Genomic DNA, 26625 nt, shown 5'->3' on the forward strand with positions numbered 1-26625 from the left:
AGGCCGACATCTTTAATCTCTGCAGCAATCCCTGATCTGATGAAGGTCAATATTTGACCGAAACATTATCCATTTACCTTGTGGATTGCATATGAAATAAATCACCTATACTGCAACTTTTGAGTGCCAAGTTTCTTGTTTTATAAATTTAAGGAGTGGGATCCTACTTGTGCACCTACACTGAGCAAGAGTGCCATATACTATTACTTCATTTAATAGAACTGTGTAATGAAAAAGTGACAGTTTTGTTAAACAGTTATTCTGTTTTGTTTTTTAAATAAAACCAAGTTTCATTTTACAGCACAGAAAACTGCCCAGTGTAACAGTAAATTTCATAGGTATGGTGAAACGCAATTGATTCAATGAGCTATTTTAGGTGCATTTTGGCAGATGCAGTAATCAACAGTGGTCAGAGTTTTTGTGCAAAATTTCCCCACAGGGGAAAAAAATTTAATCAACTGGTGCCAGAAAGTTAAACAGATTTGTAAATTACTTTTATTACAAAATCTTAACCTTTCCAGTACTTATCAGCTGCTGTATACTACAGAGGAAGTTATTCTCTTTTTGAATTTCCTTTCTGTCTGACCACAGTGCTCTCTGCTAACACCTCTGTCCATTTTAGGAACTGTCCACAGTAGGAGAAAATCCCCATAGCAAACCTCTTTTGCTTTGGACAATTCCTGAAATGGACAGAGGTGTCAGCAGAGAGCATTTGTGGTCAGACAGAAAGAACTTCCTCTGTAGTATACAGCAGCTGATAAGTACTGGAAGGGTTAAGATTTTTTAATAGAAGTAATTTACAGATCTGTTTAACTTTCTGGCACCAGTTGATTTAAAAGAAAATGTTTTCCAGCGGAGTACCCCTTCAAGGAGAATGTATCAGATATTGCTTTTTTTTATTATTTGATTTCTGACTGTAGTTTTTTTTTTTCTTTTTTTTTTTCTTCGTGCATTACTATGGCTGTTTTTAAACAGCATTTAGATATATTATTAATAGCAAGCCCCAAGGACATAGGTGACTAAAGCTGTCCCATTGACATGGATGGGAAAGGTGTCTGGGCCATGCTATGTGACCTTCTATGATATGTGACCTGTGAACATCACCTATTGTCTTACCTACGTACTGGTACTGTTGAGTTTTTATTAGTGTTTAATGTTGTTTCAGACTTGCAGGATTTTACTCTATTTACTATGGGGATTTACAGGTCGGAAAAGTTCTCATCATCTTTTTCTTTGTGTGAATCCATTATTCACAGGATTTTGTGTGAATACAATAGTAAATAGGTCAGATTGTAAGAACATACCCCTGTTTTTAGCTGGCAACACCCCCTTTCCTACTGGCAATGCCTTTTCTTTTGAGTTTTTCAATTTATTTTGGCACATTAGACCACAAATTCTGGCACACTGCACCACATTTTGGCGCATGATTCGACAATAGCAGATTTGGTTCACAATAGTAAATCAGGGCCAATGCATCTTCCGCTACTGCAGCAATGAAACCACACACTGAGGGTGATTTAGGCTGGGTTCACATATGTCCGGCATCCGGCATAGGTGAACTCAGCCTAAATCTCGACGCAACTGATGCCACAACTGATGACAAGTTGTCAACAGTTGAATGGCATGCGGCATCCATTGTTTCTGGGCAACAGAGAGGGGAAAGCAGCAAGCTGCGTTCCCATGTCCGGTGCCCTCCGGCATGTCCAACCATCCGGCGTCAAAATTGAGACGCTGGATGATTGTGAACTGTCCCATTCAAATGAATGGGATCAGTTCTAGCATCAGTTTCCCTCCGGTGCACGCCAGAAAGTAACTTTGCCGGACGACTGATATATGTGAACCCAGCCTTACTGAGAGTGGCATGTTGTTTTCTCTGTTGTTATATTTTTCCTGAAACATGCAACACAATTTGGGTGCAAAACCCCCCAAAAAAAGAGTTGGGATCCCCACATGACTATTACATTTCAGTTGTATTTTAAACCCTCAACCCCCTAGAGGACACAGGGCCTACCGGTTAACCCTGTGTGCCTGTGACTTAGCGTACTAGGACATACATATATGTCCTGCGTATCTTAGTGGCTCTGAAGCGAGTGCATATTTGATATCACCACATGTGGAAATTTCCGATCTACTAAAATATTAAGTTAATGATCCCGAACAGTGAAAATCCAAAATTGCTGATTTTTGATCACATCCCAGCAAAAAATAATAAAAAGTAATCAAAAAGTCACATATACACAAAAGTGGTACCGATGAAAACTACAGATCATGGTGAAAAAAAATAAGCACTCATACAGCCACATATATGGAAAAATTAAAAAAAAGTTATAGGGGGTCAGAATAGAGCAATTTCAAACATACTAATTTCTTTTTAAAATAATATAATAGACATAATAGAATAGTGTGTAAAAGATGGGTATCATTTTAGTCGTATTGACCCACAGAATAAAGAGAACACATTAGTTTTACCATAAAGGTCACTGCGTAAAAACAAAAAATCCAAAAGTTGCAAAATTTCTTATCAATTTCCCATCTTGGTTGCACAGTAGATGTTTCGGTAAAATAAAAGGTGTAATTACAAAGTGCAATTAATAGCACTAAAAACAAGCCTCATATGATTCTGTAGGGGGGAAATAAAAGAGTTATGGCTCTTAGAAGGCAAAGAGGAAAAAACAAAAATGCAATAATAAAAATTTCCTGTGTCCTCAAGGCCAAAATGGGCTGTGTCTTCAAAAATTAAAGGGGTACTCCGGAGGGGAAAAAAAATTCGAAACAACTGGGGCCGGAAAGTTATGCAGAATTTTAACTCCTATGGCTAATGTTGGACATTGACTATTGGAGCGATGTCCAACATTAACCCTGTTAATCAAAGTTGAAAAAATACAGTGGAGCTGAGTGGGATGCCTGCGTCCCTTACCTTCCTCCTTGCTTGCCAATCAGCGCTCTTTTAGTGCAGGGCTGCACTCATGGAGGGCCAATAACACTGACCAATGCTGTACAGCAAAGCAGAGTAGACACAGCTCACCCCAATGCCCTTGCCACGGCACGGACAGGACCGGACCCCAGTCCAGCAATTGCAGGAGAAATGAAGAGAAGGTCCAGCGTGGCAATTCAAGCAATACTTGGTACTTTATTTAGCAATCAGCCAACATGGAAGACAGGTGACGCGTTTCGGCCACAATACGTAGCCTTAGTCGTACGACTAAGGCTACGTATTGTGGCCGAAACGCGTCACCTGCCTTCCATGTTGGCTGATTGCTAAATAAAGTACCAAGTATTGCTTGAATTGCCACGCTGGACCTTCTCTTCATTTCTACTGACCAATGCTGTGTCATAACATTTTATTTAATTATAACATTTTAATTAGAACATTTTATTTAAAATCTCTTTATAGAGTGTGTAGAATAGTCTTACCTTCTAGTCGCATTCCTACATTTAGACACTTTTGGAAACGGCAATATGGACATCTCTTCCTTTGAGTTTTATCTATTTTACAGCTTTGGTTTTCTGTGCAGGTATACCGCTTGTTATTTTGGACGGTCCTCTTGAAGAAGCCCTGGATTACACAATAAATTGATGTTATGGAAGGATTAGATACCAAGACAGGTTCTTAAGCTTGGGGTTATTTAGTTTGGGGAAAAGACAACTTAGGGGCAATTTGATCACAATGTACAAATATAGGAAAGGACAGTACAGAGATCTTTACTGTAAGAGCAGTGAGACTATGGAGACTATGGAGCGACATCACATGATGTGATGGCTGACTCTTTAAACAAGTTTAAGAGAGGAGACTGTGAAACAAGTGTTCAGCTTCCCTTCACCACAGGTGAAGGTAAACATTAAAGGGGTACTCCGCCCCTGGCATCTTATCCCCTATCCAAAGGATAGGGGATAAGATGTTAGATCGCCGCGGTCCCGCTGCTGGGGACCCCGGGGATCGCCGCTGTGGCACCCCGCTATCATTACAGCACAGAGCGAGTTCGCTCTGTGCGTAATGACGGGCGATACAGGGGCCGGAGCAGCGTGACGTCATGGCTCCGCCCCTCATGACATCACGGCCCGTAGCCCTTAATGCAAGTCTGGATAGGGGATAAGATGTCTAGAGGCGGAGTACCCCTTTAACAGTGTCCCTTTAAATCAGTAGAGTAATGCCCTTCCTATCCACTCTTCACTCTAACTAAGAGATGACAATCTGGAACAAAGACCCGCTCTATTAATTCAGAGCATTCTAGTAGGTTATATGAAAATGAGTCTGCAAAACTAGATAACTCCTTTAACAGGATGATATAGATAACCTTATTTTAAGGCCAAATCTCTTATGCTATGTTTTTACCAGCTGTAGGGTCAATTAATTTGTATATTAAAAGGGAGACAGGCTTAAAGGGGTACTTTCGTGGAAAACTTTTTTTTTTTTTTTTTTTAATCAACTGGTGCCAGAAAGTTAAACAGATTTGTAAATCACTTCTATTAAAAAATCTTAATCCTTTCAGTACTTTTTTAGGGGCTGTATACTAAAGAGAAATCCAAAAAAGAAATGCATTTCCTCTGATGTCATGACCACAGTGCTCTCTGCTGACCTCTGCTGTCCATTTTTAGAACTGTCCTTAGTAGGAGAAAATCCCCATAGCAAACATATGCTGCTCTGGACAGTTCCTAAAATGGACAGCAGAGGTCAGCAGAGAGCACTGTGGTCATGACATCAGAGGAAATGCATTTCTTTTTTGGATTTCTCTTTAGTATACAGCCCCTAAAAAGTACTGGAAGGATTAAGATTTTTTTAATAGAAGTGATTTACAAATCTGTTTAACTTTCTGGCACCTGTTGATTTAAAAAAAAAAAAGTTTTCCACTGGAGCACCCCTTTAACAATTGTGCAAAACCCTTTGGAAACAATTGGTATAGCTAATAGTTGTATATCTAATAAGGGTAGCAAAGTATTTCAACAACCATCTACCTATCTTTTGACTAAGTCCTAATTTTGTGCCTCATTCAGTACAAATAGCAATTAATCGTCTAAGCCGAAGATGTGTTGAGTGGAAACCAAACGTATACAGCTATATGGCAAGAATATTTTGTTTCTTCTTTTCCTTCGTTGTCTTACATTTTTGACATGACTCCATACAATATCTTTGTATCCGCTGTAAGAATCCCAATAATTGTTTACATTCTAGCCATCAAGGAGTTCACATTCACACAATGCAAATACATTCAGCATGCCTGTTACAAACTTCTCTGTGTTGTTTTTTTTCTTTTTTTTTTTACCAACATTGTTTCAAATTCCTAAAATACGCTTGATGCAAATAATACATCCTTTGTTCAAGGGGCAATATGACAACATTCCTCCAATACGGATAACTTGCCAGTAGAAATTGTTATTCACGGACAGTTGGTCTCGTTGATGGGTCAGGATGGTGCAATAAAGCTTTGTTCTCTATGGAATAATACATTTTTACCATTAATATAATGAAATTATATGGGTACGGGACCTCCAAATTAACTAATTCATAACCCTTTTAAAATATAACCTTTACTAATTTCCTATTAAAATATACAAAACACCAATATGTGAAAATAAGGCTGTTATTAATAGTTTATATTAGGGATCGACCAATTATCGGTATGGCCGATATTATCGGCCGATAATCACGACTTTGGGCATTATTGGTATCGGCAATTACCTATAATATGGGGCCGGGGCGGTGCGGCGGGTCGGGGGGGGGGGCGGTCGCGGTGCGGTGGGGCGGTCGCGGTGTGGCGGGTCGGGGGGTGGTGGCGGTGATAGGTCTCAGGACCCCTGGACAGGCAGGGGGAGAGAAGCGGGTGGCGGCGGCGGTCTATGGCACCGCAAAAGCCACTGCAGTGCATTGATTTAAAGCGCCCGCTTTAATTCAATGATCTGCAGCAGTTTCGCGGGGGGATAAATAGCCGATAACTTATACCGGAATATCGGTATAAGTTATCGGCTATCGGCCCCAACCTACACCGATTATCGGTATCGGCCCTAAAAAACTATATCGGTTGATCCCTAGTTTGTATGGTGTGCAAAAATATATATGTAGATCAGTATATGTGGGTTTTCTGATGTACAATAGTCACCTAAGGGTAGACTATAAACACACTAAAATAATGACGCCAAATGATATTGTATACAGAAAAGGGCAATATATTAATAGGTATAGCACATACACATATACAGAAGAGAGCAATAGTAATGGTCGGATTAAACACATGTGCAAGTACCAATCAAATGAAAAAGTATTGGATAGCATAAATGGTCACTCACGATTTTGCAGAGACGAAGATCAATGGGTGCAGCTGGAGCAATGTCACACATTCTGGTAAAGGAACAGTGCATGTGATAAGCAAGATAATAAAATGACTCTCCCTAGTAAAATGCACCTAAACTTGCCCTGCCTAAGAGTGGAGGATGAGCCCCCACTTCAAACGCCGGCTGACCGCTATAGGACCCTAAATCGCCCCATCTGACCATATACGTATAATTGCCCTAATGATGATGCATCACCACTTACAAATCTAAAAATGAGATGAAACAGTGCTAAATACGTGCTCAAAATAAATGTGCCAGATAATCATTAAAATTGATAGCTTCCTCGACGCGTTTCCCCCCCATTTAGGATAACATTGGGGTTCTTCAGGAGGTAGTCAACAAATAAAGAAATAAAGGCTATACAGGGAAAACGATATAGCACATATAATGCATGATGCCAAAATGCATCTCTGTAGTTGAGGTGCACATAGATGCCGTGCGTCCCTGTACAGCCTTTGGCATGATGCCAAAATGCATCCCTGTAGCTGAGGTGCACATAGATGCCATGCGTCCCTGTACAGCCTTTGGCATGATGCCAAAATGCATCCCTGTAGCTGAGGTGCACATAGATGCCGTGCGTCAGGGATGCACGGCATCTATGTGCACCTCAGCTACAGGAATGCATTTTGGCATCATGCCAAAGGCTGTACAGGGACGCACGGCATCTATGTGCACCTCAACTACAGGGATGCATTTTGGCATCATGCATTATATGTGCTATATCGTTTTCCCTGTATAGCCTTTATTTCTTTATTTGTTGACTACCTCCTGAAGAACCCCAATGTTATCCTAAATCGGGGAAACGCGTCGAGGAAGCTTTTAATTTTAATGATTATCTGGCACATTTATTTTGAGCACTTATTTAGCACTGTTTCATCTCATTTTTAGATTTGTGAATGGTGATGCATCATCATTAGGGCAATTATACGTATATGGTCAGATAGGGCGATTTAGGGTCCTATAGCGGTCAGTCGGCGTTTGAAGTGGGGGCTCATCCCTCACTGTTAGGCAGGGCAAGTTTAGGAGCATTTTACCAGGGACAGTCATTTTATTATCTTGCTTATCACATGCACTGTTCCTTTACCAGAATGTGTGACATTGCTCCAGCTGCATCCATTTGATCTTCGTCTCTGCAAAATCGTGAGTGACCATTTATGCTATCCAATCATTTTTCATTTGATTGGTACTTGCATATGTGTTTAATCCGACCATTACTATTGCTCTCTTCTGTATATGTGTATGTACTATACCTATTAATATATTGCCCTTCTCTGTATATTATTATTATTATTATTATTATTATTTTCTCTAAGTGTGGTTGTAGTCTACCCTTAGGTGACTACTGTACATCAGAAAACACACATATACCGATCTACATATATTTCTTGCACACCATACAAACTATTAATAACAGCCTTATTTTCACATATTGGTGTTTTGTATATTTTAATAGGAAATTAGTAAAGGTTATATTTTAAAAGGGTATTGTGTTATGAATTAGTTAATATGGAATAATAAATCCTGTAAATGCTGTGGACATGCATTTTTTTATTATTAAATTGTATTTTTATGTAAATGAAATATTTTTTTCATCAACTCTATATTAAAAACGGTGCTTAGTTTCTCGTCTTCAACGTCTGTCTCATTCAGAGTAGAAACCATTAGAGGAACCATCTGATGGCTCGGTCTTCATCTTCTCTCTCCTTAACGATCTTCTTCTAACGGCTTTGTTCACATCTGTACTTATATTTCCGTTCTGCCCCAACATGGCAGCATGACAATTATTTATTTATTTTTATTTATTTATTTATTGTATTTTTTTTATTTATTTATTTATTTTATATAGCGCCTACAGATTCTGCAGCGCTTACAATTATGGGGTACAAACAAAGACAATGAAAAAAACAACTGTACTAAATTAGTTGCATATACAACAGGGGTAGAACTCCAACGTGTAGATGGGATAAAAGGGCACTGGACAACCAGGTAACTAGACCAAATGTTTATTCACCCATAATGCAATGCGTTTCACAGCACAGCTGCTTCATCAGGCATCAAGCAGCTGTGCTGTGAAACGCGTTGCATTATGGGTGAATAAACGTTTGGTCAAGTTACCTGGTTGTCCAGTGCCCTTTTATCCTGTCTACATCTTGGAGTTCTACCCCTGTTGTGTCTGCACCTTACGAGATGGGGAGTGGCTGCGGACACCTAATTTCTTTGATTTCTACACCTTGATCCATTGTTGCACTTGGTGGAGTGTAACCCATTTTGGTAAGCATGACATCCACCTGAGCAACAATGGCATCACACTACGGAGCGCTGTCTGTCTTTTGTTTCAGTAAATTAGTTGCATGACAAACCCAATAGCACCCGATAGTCCTCTTAGGCTTTAATGGGATTTGTTGGGTTACCATAAACATGGTGTCCAGTATTTTATTAGATGAAATAGCACTGCATGTTGCAGTATTTTTGACAGTACACGTGAAGAAAGCTCGAATGTGAACAAAGCCTAAGCTGATTTATGGCCAAATCAATGTTGACCATTGAAGATTAGTCTGAGAGGGACTGATAGGCAGCCAGTCTGATGGACTTCAATCTGAATGGGGCAAAGCAGCCTGTAAAAACAGAGCAACTTTTTTCATGTTTTTGTTTTACACCAAAATAGGTACAGTGCAGTGGAAAAATGCATTCAGAAGTGTCGGTTGCTTTTATTAAACATTTTACTCCAGTTTGGTTGAACTATCAGATTAATGTTTTGAGAAGGGACCGTGCAGGGTGCGAGGGGGAGGAGGGGAACATCAACAAGGGACTCTGGATTGGCCAGGGTATTTAGACACCGGGCTACGACAATGAACTGAACCTTTGCTGTGTGAAGAAAAGCTTTGCTATCACTCTACCTAATGATGCAAGCATTGTCATATTTCTAAGGCACGTAAAGATACACAGTGTACTTCATGGCTGCATCTGTGCTGGAAATGAAGCAAAATAATGTCATAGCTCGGCACTGACTGATCATGAGAATTCTTCAGTGTCTTTGTGCTTCCACCTGCCATTATTACTGTGGGCACATGACCTGAGAGTACTTGTATCTAATTCTAGGAAGAAAATATGCCCCTACCTTCATTAGTCACAGCACAAAAAAACAATAAGGTCAGATTAATTAGGTATTGTAGCACTAAATGACCCCATTATAATTAAAACCACGTATTTATTGGTATGCATTAAAATAAAACACTATGACAAAATATTGTGTAAACAAAAATTGGTGACATCAGGGATATCCTCTACCATCTGGGCTAACACATGGAATTGAAGACAGCACCGTCAATAATAGAATATTTATATACCCCACCGTGAGAGGTTATACTCTGTATGGCAATGTACGTTAGTATAAGCAGGTAGCGGCACAACCAAGGACAGCAGTAACCTCCAAAAAATGTAACACTTGACGAATGCTGTCACTTACGCCAAACTCAGAAAACCAATAACACCACATGAATAATGTGGAAAAATATAAAAACATTACAGTTTTATTCGTTCCGACGCGTTCCCCCCCATAGTCACGCCGTTTCTCAAGGAACTTAAAGACAATCCCCTTGATATGGGATGATGTATAATGGAGAGTCTGCCTCAGATACAGCACATGCCTATCATAAAAAAAAGTATGTAAACATAATAAAATAGCTGAACAACGTGCAGCAGTTCCTTTCTGGGCTACATACCCTCCAGTACGGGGCACCTCTCCTGCGCTATCAATGATACAACGCCTTTCCATAGAAGTGTAGAAGGATACTGCACGCCGATTTAAACCCAGGCCGGCGCCGCGGTTCAATTCCGGGGTATCGCGGCCTCACTTCCAGTTAATCTACATTTACAGGGGAGCGGTAACCCTGTCCCTACTCACATCAAGTGAGCCTGCTGACAGCTAGTCACATGACCGCGATGTGTCACATGATACTATTATATAAGCAAACTTTGTACTGAGTTTGACGTTCCTGTCACATATGAAACCAATTAGCAACTGTGATTTATCAGTGCAATAAAAGGTTATTATAACAATTGAACATTACTAATAGCAACCAGGTAAGTATCAGTTATTTCTACACCTTATGGTACATTTTATAACCGGACACATCAATTTTAGGCATGGCTGATGGATATTTATAAAAAATTCCTGCGGACAAGATTACATATTGCGGTGTAATGACAGTGGTATACACATGCTGAAATTACATTAAAACAAAAGAGGATGAAGATAAGAATAGAGATAAAAGGAAAGTTTGTAATATAGTTATGGTCTGATCCCTAAGGTATCTGTAATAATTTTATTAGGCAGTTTATGCGATAACATATGGGACAGCCACAGTTTATATTAATATACACTCCCCAGATCTCAAATGGGGCAGGGAGGGGGGATAGGGAAGAGGAATCACGGTTATAGGAAGGATAGAGCATCAAAAATTCCCTCTATCGATAATCTATCTCCAGACCAAACCTCCTTCCTACATAACTCCTTTTGTTAAATTATTAGATAAACAACATGCTGCGGGAATACTCAATAATTACACACTCCTATAATTGAATAATCAAGGTGATAATTAAAGCCGGAGACAGTGGTGCCCCTCTAGCATCTGATTCCCACACCCACTCTCCCTGCCTTTTGAGGAACCCACCTTAACAGGGTGGCCCCAACCTCGGTGACAGTCCCTTCCTCGCTAAGTGACTGGCTTAACGGGTTAACATCCTAAGGAAAAGAAAAGCCAGGAGAGACATACATGTAAACCCTATTCACAGTCGCAGACTTATAACATATACCTGTCTGGAATTATTATAAATAACATCAAGATAAAGAATCTTCACATTGGAAAAATATCAATAATCATGTTCAGGGGTAGTGTCAATAAAACACCTCACATCCACCCCCCCAACTATAAATTCTACTTATAGTTTACTTACGGTAATCAATGAAAATTTAGGCTTTTGTTGAGACAAAAAGGACTTGTAGTTTTTAGCCTATATATGCATTCGGTTTCCTTTCTTAGGACCTTCCTATCTACATTTCCTCTTCTCATACCCGACCTCACAACTTCAATTGCTTGAAATTTTAAGAAACTGGGATCCCCATTGTGCCTATCCCATACATGCCTTGCTTTGGGCCATTGATGCCCAATCTTCCTCCTAAATTCACGTCTAGTGTTGCCCACATAGGTCAGTGGGCAAGTACATTTGCAAAGATAGACCACCATAAAGGTACTGCAATTTGAAAAATCCCTAATGGTGAACTCTTTTCCATTCTGGTCACTCACAAAGGTTTTTGATTTATTAATGAAAGGACAAGTGATACAGTCGCCACCACATCTAAAAGTTCCTGTGGGTCTCCTATTAAGCCAAGAATCAGATGGAGTTATCGGCTGGAAGTAGCTATGTACCACATAGTTACTTATTGATCTATCCTTACGAAATGTCAATGACGAGTGTTCTGATAATACCTCCCTGAGATGGGGGTCTGACCTTAGAATTCCCCAGTACTGGCCTAGGATATTCTTAACCTGTTCTGATCTTTCATCAAAATATCATGCAGATTTGTTTGTCACTGTCGGCCGACTTAGTCTTTAGTACTAGCAAGTCAGACCAATCGCTTTTCAACACATATTTATAGGCCTTTCTCAATACTTTATCCGGGTACCCCCTCTCATGGAATCTCCTTCTTAGATCTGAAGATTGAATGATAAAATCCTCTACATCAGAACAATTTCGTCTCAGACGAAGGTATTGCCCTTTTCTGTATACCCTGCTTAAGAGGACTGGGGTGATGAATTTCGAACCTGAGCAGATTGTTTGTAGCAGTGGATTTCCTGTAGATGCTTGTTGTAAGACCTCCACAACCATCCTTTCTAATCAATACATCTAGAAACAGTAGGGAGACATAAGTGGATTCATATGTAAATTGTAATCCAATGGGGTTCCAAGAGATTACACAAATTCCTTAAACAACACTTCCGTGTCACTCCAAAGAATGAAGATGTCGTCAATATATCTACCCCAATACAGAATGTGAAATGAAGATGGTTGCCCTCCTCCCCAAAAACAATATTGTCCTCCCACCAGCCCAGGGTCACATTGGCGTATGTGGGGGCACAGGGGCTCCCCATCACTGTGCCCCTGAACTGGTGGTAGAAGCGGCAATCGAATATGAAGTAATTATGATGTAATACAAATTGGAGGAGGGTCAGTACAAATTCCTTATGGTCTTGGCATGATATTCCACAAAATCATAGGTAGTGTTCTGCTGCCTTTAAGCCCCATTCGTGAGGAATACTGTTATATAGAGCTTCAACGTCTATTGAAGCTATCAGAATGTCCGCATCTAGTGTCAGCCCGTCGAGTTTTTGTAACAAGTCCAAGGTGTCTCAAATGTATGACGGTAGTGCTGTTATAAATCCCCTCATGATCTTGTCAATGTAAATCCCACAATTCTGTGTGATAGAGGAGACCCCCGAGACAATGGGGCATCCTTTGAGGGGGCATAGCCCCTTGTGGACTTTCGGTAAGGCATAGAAAGTCGCTATTTGTGGCTTACTGGGCAGCAGAAACTTAAACTCATCTCTGTCTATTAACCTCTTATCAAGAGCTGCTACTAAAATGGTCTCCAATTCAGTCAAGTATTGATCAGTCGGGTCTGATGTCAGAATGGCATACCCTTCCCTATCTTTTAAGAGATCAAGACACCTCTCTCTGTATTGGTCAGAGGGTAACATAACCAAATTACCCCCTTTATCCGTGGGTTTTAGCACTATGCTTTTGTCCTTCTCAAGAGATTTTAAGGCCTGCATTTTGACAGTGGAGTAGTTATTCTCAAAGTGCAGCTGCTTTTTCACCAATTTTTCAAGTTCCCCATTCACCATCTTTGGAGATGTCTATGGCAGGTACACTGTTGGGGGGCGGCATTCTCTCATTTTTTAGTTTGAGTGTGGTAAAAGGGCCAATACCTGACTCTTCTGACCTCAGAACCTCCAACCCTGCCAATATCCTAATATCTTCCAAATCTGACCTTTCAATACCTAATTGTGAACTCTCAGTATCATCCTGCAGACAGAAGTAACTTGTACCATCTAAATTTCCTGAAGAACAGATTCAAATCCTTCACCCAAGAAAATAAATTAAATCTGCCTACGGGTACATAGGACAGTCCTTTCTTTAAAATAGATATTTTGGCTACTGTTAATGATTTATTAGAGAGATTAATAATGCGATTCTCAGTCCCTACAGTCTCCTCCCTCTCAGACTATAAGTGGGGACCTCTAAAAAATACAAGGCAGATGACATGACTGCAGATGAGGAGGAAGAGGATGAGGAGGATGCTGGTGGGGCCTGGTTGTCCCCATTTGCTGAACCTCTTGTTGTCGACTGCTTCCATCCTCTACCTCTTACTCCATCTCCCCTTCCTCTGCTACGCCCAGGTTCTCCTGTCTAATAAAATTATTACATATACCTTAGGGATCAGACCATAACTATATTACAAACTTTCCTTTTATCTCTATTTTTATGTTTATCCCCTTTTGTTTTAATGTAATTTCATTACACCGCAATATATAATCTTGTCCACAGGAATTTTTTATAAATATCCCTCAGCCATGCCTAAAATGTATATATCCAGTTATAAAATGTACCATAAGGTGTAGAAATAACTGATACTTACCTGGTTGCTATTAGTAATGTTCACTTGTTATAATAACCTTTTATTGCACTGATAAATTGCAGTTGCTAATTGGTTTTATATGTGACAGGAACGCTGTATACACTTTGTCAAACTCAGTACAAAGTTTGTTTATATAATAGTATCATGTGACACACATCGCAGTCACGTGACTAGCCGTCACTTGATGTGAGTGACATGAGTAGTCACATGAGGTAGATTAACCGGAAGTGAGGCCGCGATACCCTGGAAATGAACCGTGGTGCCGGACTGGGTTTAAATCGGCATGCAGTATCCTTCTACACGTGCTGGCTAGGATATGGAAAGGCGTTGTATCATTGATAGCGCAGTGGCGAGTGCGGGAGAGGTACCCTGTATCGGAGGGTGTGTAGCCCAGAGAAGGACTGCTGCACGTTGTTCTACTATTTTATTATGTTGAGTATTAATTGACATACTTTTTTTTTATGATAGGCATGTGCTGTATCTGAGGCAGACTCTCCATTATACATCATCCCATATCAAGGGAATTGTCTTTAAATTCCTTGAGAAACCCCGAGACTATGGGGGGAAACGCATCGGAACGGATAAAACTGTAATGTTTTAATATTTTTCCACGTTATTCATGTGGTGTTATTGGTTCTCTGAGTTTGGTGCGGGTGACAGCATTTGTCAAGTGTTACATTTTTTGGAGGTTACTGCTGACCTTGGTTGTGCCACTACCTGCTCATACTAACGTACATTGCCATACAGAGTATAACCTCTCACGGTGGGGTATATAAATATTCTATTATTGAGGGTGTTGTCTTCACTTCCATGGGTTAGCCCAGACGGTAGAGGATATCCCTGATGTCACCAATTTTTACACAATGGGCCTCATTTACTAAGAGTGTCGGGTTTTTACTAGTGGGAAAAGTTGTTTCAGACTTGCAGGATTCCTTTCTATTCCCTATTGGGAAAAGTCGGGAACATTTTCTGACCAGCTTTTTCTAGGTTCATATTTCCAGCCATTTATCCACAGGATTTTCTGTGAATTCAATAGTAAATCGGTCGGGTTGTGAAACCACGCCATCTTTTCAGACCGACCACGCCCCCTTTGTGACAGACCACGCCCTTTTCGGCTTTTCACAGTGCAATGTCGGGTTTGTTGGATTTTTGTGGCGCACACTGTCGCAAACTGGCGCAGACATGTCTCAGACACTCTGCGCCAAAATAACCAGACAAAAAACGGTCGGTTTCAGCTTAGTACATGAGGCCCAATATTTTGTCATAGTGTTTTATTTTAATGCATACCAATAAATAGGTGATTTTAACTATAATAGGGTCATTTAGTGCTGCGATACCTCTACCTTTTTTACTATATTATAATGGAAAAACTGTGAAACTTCTTTAAGACGGCCACCCTAAATTACACAAAAAAAAGTGGTCTTCCAGAGGGTGGTCTTCTCAAAGATTGCATAACAAATGAGGAACTAAAAATCGGCCATAAAGGGGATCTTTTGGAAAGGTTTCATTGTATATCATCATATCTAGAATATATTACACTGTAATTATAAGTCCGGTAACAATAAGACATGCTATAGAATATATGAAAAGAAGGAATAAAATAAATCAGAAAAACAACTAGGAGCTATATATGGTTATTTCAGGCACAAATATCCGCATTAGAAAAATAAATATTTTTTGGGAAGAAACTACTTCTGCCTTCAAAATAAGATTATAAAAATTGCGCAGCTGTAATATAGTTGAATTTGTAATTTGACACAAGTCAATAATTATTTTTTTTTTTTTTTTTTTTAACCCCACCAGTTTTACCAATCCACTAAAAGGGTTGCATTTTTATTCTGCTATCTTTGTACATCAGTGAATCAGATCACAGGAACAAAATGGCTTCATACAGTATATTGAGTGACGTACTATATAGAGTTATTGTAATCTGTATTGGTAGGTGACACATACCGTATATACTTGAGTATAAGCCGACCCGAATATAAGCCGATGCCCCTAATTTCACCCCAAAAACCAAGGAAAAGTTATTGACTCGACTATAAGCCTACGGTGGGAAACACATCCTCCCCCATGTCATCCAGACCCCCGTCATTAAGACCCTCATCATCATCACCCTGTCATCATCCCCCCTTCCTCATCACCACCTGTCATCATCCCCCCATGTCATCATCCAGACCCCCGTCATCATCCAGACCCCCGTCATCATCCAGACCCCCGTCATTAACACCCTCATCATCATCACCCTGTCATCACCCCCCCCCCCGTCATCCTCCAGACCCCCATCATTAACACCCCCTCATCACCCAGACCCCCGTCATCACCCAGACCCCCGTCATCATCCAGACCCCTGTCATCATCCAGACCCCTGTCATCATCCAGACCCCTGTCATCATTCCCCCCCCCCCTTCATCATCACTGCCTGTCAATCCCTTCATCAGTGGTCTTCAACCTGCGGACCTCCAGATGTTGCAAAACTACAACTCCCAGCATGCCCGGACAGCAATCGGCTGTCCGGGCATGCTGGGAGTTGTAGTTTTGAAACATCTGGAGGTCCGCAGGTTGAAGACCACTGCGGCCTTCGTCATCATCCCTTTAGTTTTCTACTCCCCTCGGTGGGAAGGAAGGGTGAGCTGGTCCGGGCCATCTATGCTGCAGGGACCGTCCGGTGGGGAGGGTTAGTCGTTCCAGGCTGTCCATTTTCACCGGGAGGCCCTCTTCTCCGCTCCGGGCCCGGCCCCGAACTAGTGACGTTGCCTTGACGACGACGCACAGGGACGTTCATGCGCAGGTACGTATGCTGCACACGGACGTCCCTGGGGGTCTGAATGATGACGAAGGCCGCAGTGGTCTTCAACCTGCGGACCTCCAGATGTTTCAAAACTACAACTCCCAGCATGCCCGGACAGCCGATGTCTGTCCGGGCATGCTGGGAGTTGTAGTTTTGCAACATCTCGAGGTCCGCAGGTTGAAGACCACTGAGAAGGGATTGACAGGCGGAGAGTTCACTCGAGTATAAGCCGAGGGGGGCGTTTTCAGCACGAACAATCGTGCTGAAAAACTCGGCTTATACTCGAGTATATATGGTATCTTTGTAATACATAGGAACCATATCAGAATACTTCAGTATCAAATACAAACGACTAGTGCAGCTCTGCCATATCCGTATCCTACGTATACAGATAATGTAAAATATAACATATTGAAGAAACAATACAAGCATTAAATGCTATGTTAAAGATAGATATGGAGAACCGTTTCAGCAGAGACCTAAAGCCATAATCTGTCATTGTACCATATCTAATATAATATTCAAGGTTACTGTGAATGTTTCATTTTCCTTTATTTTTTTGATACTAAGTATCTCAGAGTATATAGACTTAAGATAACAAGAATAATATGATAGGCAGCATCAATTAGCCTGCTTTCCTACCCTTTCAATACATACCACAATTCTATAGTGTACTGTTTTAGATGGTATATATCATGTCCATCATTGCTCTTTTTTTATTTATTTATTTTATTTATTTTTTATGGTTCTTCCCCACCAAAGGGTTAATAATGATCATTTCATTGCCTTAATGGATGACCTCAGTGAGTGTGTAGATCACATACATACAAGAGGCTGGCAGCGTTTGGTTATTTCAATGTTCCCCTTCTGGGTAACATCATTATAGGAATACAACCACAGCTTTGTATGGGATTGGGTGCACAGGACAAATTGGGTGGTTTCCTTATTATGAAATCTAATTATTACCGTGGCCCCTCAAGTTACAATATTAATTAGTTCCAGGATGACCATTGTATGTTGAAACCATTGTATGTTGAGACCGGAACTCTATGTAAACCTGGTAATTGGTTCTAAAGGCACCAAAATGTCATCCAAAAAATAGGAAAAATTATGAATTAAAGAAAAATAAGTAGATAACTAATATAGATAAAGTAAATCCTTACATATAAAAGTAAGAAAGATCTGCTGGGAGCTGTAAATCACTGTCTAGGTCAGTGTTTCCCAAGCAGGGAGCCTCTAGCTGTTGCAAAACAACAACTCCCAGCATGCCCGGACAGCCGTTGGCTGTCCGGGCATGCTGGGAGTTGTAGTTTTGCAACAGCTGGGGGCACCCTGCTTGGGAAACACTGGTCTATGTAGAGGACAGGAGCTTCTTCAGTACACGCAGTGTCCGAAAAAAGTAACATGGGGTCGCCCTTACCTGGTGTCCAAAGGAGCAGGTAACCCTGGTACAGGTAAAGTGTACAGAACATGTAATACCTCCCTGTACTGTAGGGGGCTCTACCAGACATCAGTCAGTGCATACGTTTCAGTAATACAGGGGTTTTACCAGTGAATGCCCATTCTGATTGGTCAGTTCTTGCGGACATTGACACGTTTCATAGATCTGGACTGTCCGTCGCATTGTATGTTGAGTCTGGTTTCAACTTACAATGGTCTAGAAAAGACCATTGTATGTTGAAACTATTGTATGTTGAGGCCATTGTAAGTTGAGGGATCACTGTACATATATTCTGGTTGATAAATAGAGGCAGGCTGTATGTGTGGCTGTAGTAAAGAGACATAGGTGTATATCTGATGGAAATGTACACAGTTTTTTAATTCTATGTTTGTTATTTGCACTAGTACTCAGGTTAGCTCAAATGTGAAATAATTCATGATGATCATGATAAAATGTACGGAATTCAGCAGACTCATTATTTCTTGCAATGCCCTTATATACAATTTTTATCTCTATAGATCAGTGGTCTTCAACCTGCGGACCTCCAGAAGTTGCAAAACTACAAATCCCAGCATGCCCGGTTGAAGATCACTGCTATAGATAGATAGATAGATAGATAGATGGATGGATGGATTAGATAGATAGATATGAGATAGATAGATAGATAGATAGATATGAGATAGATAGATAGATAGATAGATATATAGATAGAAAGATAGATAGAGTTCAACAAAAAGGACCGCACTCCCGGGGTGTCCACGGGTGCAAGCTGGTAGGGTCCAGGTCAAGAGCCCCCACAAACAGGCAGCAAAGCAAAACAGCAGCACTCCGATTTAGATGAAAGCGTGTCAGGCTTTATTCATCAGATGCCACGACGTTTCAACCGTCTCTCACGGTCTTTGTCAAGCTTGACAAAGACCGTGAGAGACGGTTGAAACGTCGTGGCATCTGATGAATAAAGCCTGACACGCTTTCATCTAAATCGGAGTGCTGCTGTTTTGCTTTGCTAGATAGATAGATAGATAGATAGATAGATAGATGGATAGATAGATAGATGGATGGATGGATGGATGGATTAGATAGATAGATATGAGATAGATAGATAGATCTGAGATAGATAGATAGATAGATAGATAGATAGATGGATGGATGGATGGATTAGATAGATAGATATGAGATAGATAGATATGAGATAGATAGATAGATAGATAGATAGATAGATAGATAGATAGATAGAAGAGCACAAATATCACAATGAGTCTGGATTCCAGTGGTTCGGACCAAAGCCAGGGTCAGTATATACAACTATAGATGCTTGGAGCACTCCAAAATATGGGGGGGGGGGGGATATTTTTTTATTGACCCATATGCATTACAAAAGACATTTCATCTAACTTAACTGAGTTTTTTTTTATCAAGCCTAAATAGATAGATGTGTGTACACCTGCAAGGATATATATCAGAAACAATCAGGGGGGGGGGGGAAGGTAAATGCTTATCTATACTCCCTTGTCTGTCACTATTTATGGGTTATAGCTAAGTCAAGTGACATATATGAGCGAACAAAAATGATATAAAAATAATTAGAAATATGAAATACAGTAGATTCAATGGTGGAGTTATATAAATATAAAAGTGTTTGTGGAAAATGTATATGGGGGGAGGGATTCTCTTCAGTTCAGTCTCTATTCAGCCTCTGGTGATAGATCAGTCTTCAGGACACCAGTTCCTGACATAGATGGATAAATATACTGAGCACTGTAAATGAGTGTACTGTATTAGCATCAACTCTGTAAATCAATGTTTACACTGATCATTGTTAATAATAGAATTGTATTACTATCTCTTCTGTGAAATCACTGCATGTAATAAATAGTACTGTATTATTTATATATCCAGTGAAATCACTGTACGTAATAGTACTGTATTATTTATATATCCAGTGAAATCACTGCATGTAATAGTACAGTATTATTTATATATCCAGTGAAATCACTACATGTAATAGTATTACTGTATTATTTATATATCCACTGAAATCACGGTACGTAATAGTACTGTATTATTTATATATCCACTGAAATCACTACATGTAATAGTACAGTATTATTTATATATCCACTGAAATCACTACATGTAATAGTATTACTGTATTATTTATATATCCACTGAAATCACTACATGTAATAGTACAGTATTATTTATATATCCACTGAAATCACTACATGTAATAGTACAGTATTATTTATATATCCACTGAAATCACTACATGTAATAGTACTGTATTATTTATATATTCACTGAAATCACGGTACATAATAGTACTGTATTATTTATATATCCAGTGAAATCACTGTATGTAATAGTACAGTATTATTTATATATCCAGTGAAATCACTGTATGTAATAGTACAGTATTATTTATATATCCAGTGAAATCACTACATGTAATAGTACTGTATTATTTATATATCCACTGAAATCACTGTATGTAATAGTACAGTATTATTTATATATCCACTGAAATCACTACATGTAATAGTATTACTGTATTATTTATATATCCACTGAAATACCTACATGTAATAGTACAGTATTATTTATATATCCAGTGAAATCACTGCATGTAATAGTACAGTATTATTTATATATCCACTGAAATCACTACATGTAATAGTATTACTGTATTATTTATATATCCACTGAAATACCTACATGTAATACTACAGTATTATTTATATATCCAGTGAAATCACTGCATGTAATAGTACAGTATTATTTATATATCCACTGAAATCACTGCATGTAATAGTACAGTATTATTTATATATCCACTGAAATCACTGCATGTAATAGTACAGTATTATTTATATATCCACTGAAATCACTGCATGTAATAGTACAGTATTATTTATATATCCACTGAAATCACTACATGTAATAGTACTGTATTATTTATATATTCACTGAAATCACTGCATGTAATAGTACAGTATTATTTATATATCCACTGAAATCACTACATGTAATAGTACAGTATTATTTATATATCCACTGAAATCACTGCATGTAATAGTACAGTATTATTTATATATCCACTGAAATCACTGCATGTAATAGTACAGTATTATTTATATATCCACTGAAATCACTGCATGTAATAGTACAGTATTATTTATATATCCACTGAAATCACTGCATGTAATAGTACAGTATTATTTATATATCCAGTGAAATCACTACATGTAATAGTGCGGTATTATTTATATATCCACTGAAATCACTGCATGTAATAGTACAGTATTATTTATATATCCAGTGAAATCATTGCATGTAATAGTACAGTATTACAGTATTATTTATATATCCAGTGAAATCACTACATGTAATAGTACAGTATTATTTATATATCCAGTGAAATCACTACATGTAGTATTACTGTATTCCTATCACCCCTGTGAAACCAGAGTATATACTAAGCACTGTATATATTGGTACTATTACTATTTCTTCTGTAATATCATTGTATGAACAATCCACTACATAATGAATAATTTTTTTCATCAATGTTTAAACTGAGCATTGTATGTAATAATTCTGCATCTCTATCATCCCTGTTAATTCAGTGTATGTACCAACCACTATATATATTAGTACTGTATTGTTATCTATCTTTCCTGAGAAATCAGCGTATATACTGAGAACTGTATCTTATAGTAATGTATTACAATGAAACATTAAATTCATATTATAATTATTATTAGATGTAGTGCTCAGTATAAACATTGATTTTAAAGGGATCACAGTAAAACATGACTATTAAATATAGTTATTGTGTATAGTAATATTGCATTTCTATATTGCATGCTTCTGTGCAATACATGTAATATATATATATATATATATATATATATATATATATACTATTACTGTTATTATCTCTCATATGACATAAATGTATAATGAATATATATTGAGCACAGTATACTATCCTTTATTTAAAATAAATGAGTAATCTCTGTATTTAATGGTGCCATATTTCTATCCCTCATGTCAGTCCAATGTATATATTGAGCCCTGTGTATAGTGCTGGGGTTTCGTGTGATGTATGGTAATGTTATATACAGTGCTTACATGAGACATGGAAATGATGTATATACTGAGCATTATATAGAATATTACTCACATATCATCCATTATATCAGAGCACTGTATATACTGAGCAGTATATAGAATATTACTCACATATCATCCATTATATCAGAGCACTGTATATACTGAGCATTATATAGAATATTACTCACATATCATCCATAATATCAGAGCCCTGTATATACTGAGCAGTATATAGAATATTACTCACATATCATCCATTATATCAGAGCCCTGTATATACTGAGCATTATATAGAATATTACTCACATATCATCCATTATATCAGAGCACTGTATATACTGAGCAGTATATAGAATATTACTCACATATCATCCATTATATCAGAGCCCTGTATATACTGAGCATTTTATAGAATATTACTCACATATCATCCATTATGTCAGAGCCCTGTATATACTGAGCAGTATATAGAATATTACTCACATATCATCCATTATATCAGAGCCCTGTATATACTGAGCAGTATATAGAATATTACTCACATATCATCCATTATATCAGAGCCCTGTATATACTGAGCAGTATATAGAATATTACTCACATATTATCCATTATATCCAAGCACTGTATATACTAAGCATTATATAGAATATTACTCACATATTATCCATTATATCAGAGCCCTGTATATACTGAGCATTATATAGAATATTACTCACATATCATCCATTATATCAGAGCCCTGTATATACTGAGCATTATATAGAATATTACTCACATATCATCCATTATATCAGAGCCCTGTATATACTGAGCAGTATATAGAATATTACTCACATATTATCCATTATATCAGAGCCCTGTATATACTAAGCATTATATAGAATATTACTCACATATCATCCATTATATCAGAGCACTGTATATACTGAGCAGTATATAGAATATTACTCACATATCATCCATTATATCAGAGCCCTGTATATACTGAGCATTATATAGAATATTACTCACATATCATCCATTATATCAGAGCACTGTATATACTGAGCAGTATATAGAATATTACTCACATATCATCCATTATATCAGAGCACTGTATATACTGAGCATTATATAGAATATTACTCACATATCATCCATTATATCAGAGCACTGTATATACTGAGCAGTATATAGAATATTACTCACATATCATCCATTATATCAGAGCCCTGTATATACTGAGCATTATATAGAATACTACTCACATATCATCCATTATATCAGAGCACTGTATATACTGAGCAGTATATAGAATATTACTCACATATCATCCATTATATCAGAGCACTGTATATACTGAGCAGTATATAGAATATTACTCACATATCATCCATTATATCAGAGCACTGTATATACTGAGCATTATATAGAATATTACTCACATATCATCCATTATATCAGAGCACTGTATATACTGAGCAGTATATAGAATATTACTCACATATCATCCATTATATCAGAGCCCTGTATATACTGAGCATTATATAGAATACTACTCACATATCATCCATTATATCAGAGCACTGTATATACTGAGCAGTATATAGAATATTACTCACATATCATCCATTATATCAGAGCACTGTATATACTGAGCAGTATATAGAATATTACTCACATATCATCCATTATATCAGAGCACTGTATATACTGAGCATTATATAGAATATTACTCACATATCATCCATTATATCAGAGCACTGTATATACTGAGCAGTATATAGAATATTACTCACATATTATCCATTATATCAGAGCACTGTATATACTGAGCATTATATAGAATATTACTCACATATCATCCATTATATCAGAGCCCTGTATATACTGAGCAGTATATAGAATATTACTTACATATTATCCATTATATCCGAGCCCTGTATATACTAAGCATTATATAGAATATTACTCACATATTATCCATTATATCAGAGCCCTGTATATACTGAGCAGTATATAGAATATTACTCACATATCATCCATTATATCCGAGCCCTGTATATACTAAGCATTATATAGAATATTACTCACATATTATCCATTATATCAGAGCCCTGTATATACTGAGCAGTATATAGAATATTACTCACATATCATCCATTATATCAGAGCCCTGTATATACTGAGCATTATATAGAATATTACTCACATATCATCCATTATATCAGAGCACTGTATATACTGAGCAGTATATAGAATATTACTCACATATCATCCATTATATCAGAGCACTGTATATACTGAGCATTATATAGAATATTACTCACATATCATCCATTATATCAGAGCCCTGTATATACTGAGCAGTATATAGAATATTACTCACATATCATCCATTATATCAGAGCACTGTATATACTGAGCATTATATAGAATATTACTCACATATCATCCATTATATCAGAGCACTGTATATACTGAGCAGTATATAGAATATTACTCACATATCATCCATTATATCAGAGCCCTGTATATACTGAGCAGTATATAGAATATTACTCACATATCATCCATTATATCAGAGCACTGTATATACTGAGCATTATATAGAATATTACTCACATATCATCCATTATATCCGAGCCCTGTATATACTAAGCATTATATAGAATATTACTCACATATTATCCATTATATCAGAGCCCTGTATATACTGAGCAGTATATAGAATATTACTCACATATCATCCATTATATCAGAGCCCTGTATATACTGAGCATTATATAGAATATTACTCACATATCATCCATTATATCAGAGCACTGTATATACTGAGCAGTATATAGAATATTACTCACATATCATCCATTATATCAGAGCACTGTATATACTGAGCATTATATAGAATATTACTCACATATCATCCATTATATCAGAGCCCTGTATATACTGAGCAGTATATAGAATATTACTCACATATCATCCATTATATCAGAGCACTGTATATACTGAGCATTATATAGAATATTACTCACATATCATCCATTATATCAGAGCACTGTATATACTGAGCAGTATATAGAATATTACTCACATATCATCCATTATATCAGAGCCCTGTATATACTGAGCAGTATATAGAATATTACTCACATATCATCCATTATATCAGAGCCCTGTATATACTGAGCATTATATAGAATATTACTCACATAGTATCCATTATATCAGAGCCCTGTATATACTAAGCAGTATATAGAATACTACTCACATATCATCCATTATATCAGAGCCCTGTATATACTAAGCATTATATAGAAAATTACTCACATATCATCCATTATGTCAGAGCCCTGTATATACTGAGCATTATATAGAATACTACTCACATATCATCCATTATATCAGAGTCCTGTATATACTGAGTATTGTAAATAACAGTACTGTATTATTATCCCTTAGAGAGATTACCATCACCCCTTTGAAATCAATGTATATACTGTGCAATGTCTATTTTTGCTATGAAATGAAAGAGTATACTGAGCATTGTATGGATTAGTATTGTATTACTACTTGTGTACATCCACTGTATATACTGAGCATTGTATGGATTAGTATTGTATTACTACTTGTGTACATCCACTGTATATACTGAGCAGTGTATGGATTAGTATTGTATTACTACTTGTGTACGTCCACTGTATATACTGAGCAGTGTATGGATTAGTATTGTATTACTACTTGTGTACATCCACTGTATATACTGAGCAGTGTATGGATTAGTATTGTATTACTACTTGTGTAAGTCCACTGTATATACTGAGCAGTGTATGGATTAGTATTGTATTACTACTTGTGTACGTCCACTGTATATACTGAGCAGTGTATGGATTAGTATTGTATTACTACTTGTGTAAGTCCACTGTATATACTGAGCAGTGTATGGATTAGTATTGTATTACTACTTGTGTAAGTTCACTGTATATACTGAGCAGTGTATGGATTAGTATTGTATTACTACTTGTGTAAGTCCACTGTATATACTGAGCATTGTAGTAAGGTGTAGAGTGCAATACTGTATACTATGCACAGTTCTAAATTCCTATCTGCTATGAAATGAATGAATGACTATACAGAGCACTGGATATTTGTTCTATATTACTATACATCCTATAATCAATGAGTATACCTAGCAAAATATATATATATATATATATATATATATATATATATATATATATATATATATTGGTACTTCATTACTCG

General features: G+C 37.7%; 1 protein-coding gene across 4 annotated transcripts in view; it reads right to left on the reverse strand.

Annotated features, from left to right (window-relative positions):
• The window catches only part of LOC130346288 (steroidogenic factor 1-like), a 232832-nt gene that overhangs the window by 115245 nt on the left and 90962 nt on the right, over positions 1-26625 (reverse strand). For all 4 annotated transcript variants that reach the window (XM_056554527.1, XM_056554530.1, XM_056554528.1 and 1 more), the window contains one exon: positions 3415-3556. In XM_056554527.1, the coding sequence (XP_056410502.1) occupies positions 3415-3556 (142 nt within the window). The remainder of the gene's footprint in view (positions 1-3414; positions 3557-26625) is intronic.

This window comes from Hyla sarda, unplaced genomic scaffold (genome assembly GCF_029499605.1).
Source record: "Hyla sarda isolate aHylSar1 unplaced genomic scaffold, aHylSar1.hap1 scaffold_78, whole genome shotgun sequence".
NCBI lineage: Eukaryota > Metazoa > Chordata > Amphibia > Anura > Hylidae > Hyla > Hyla sarda.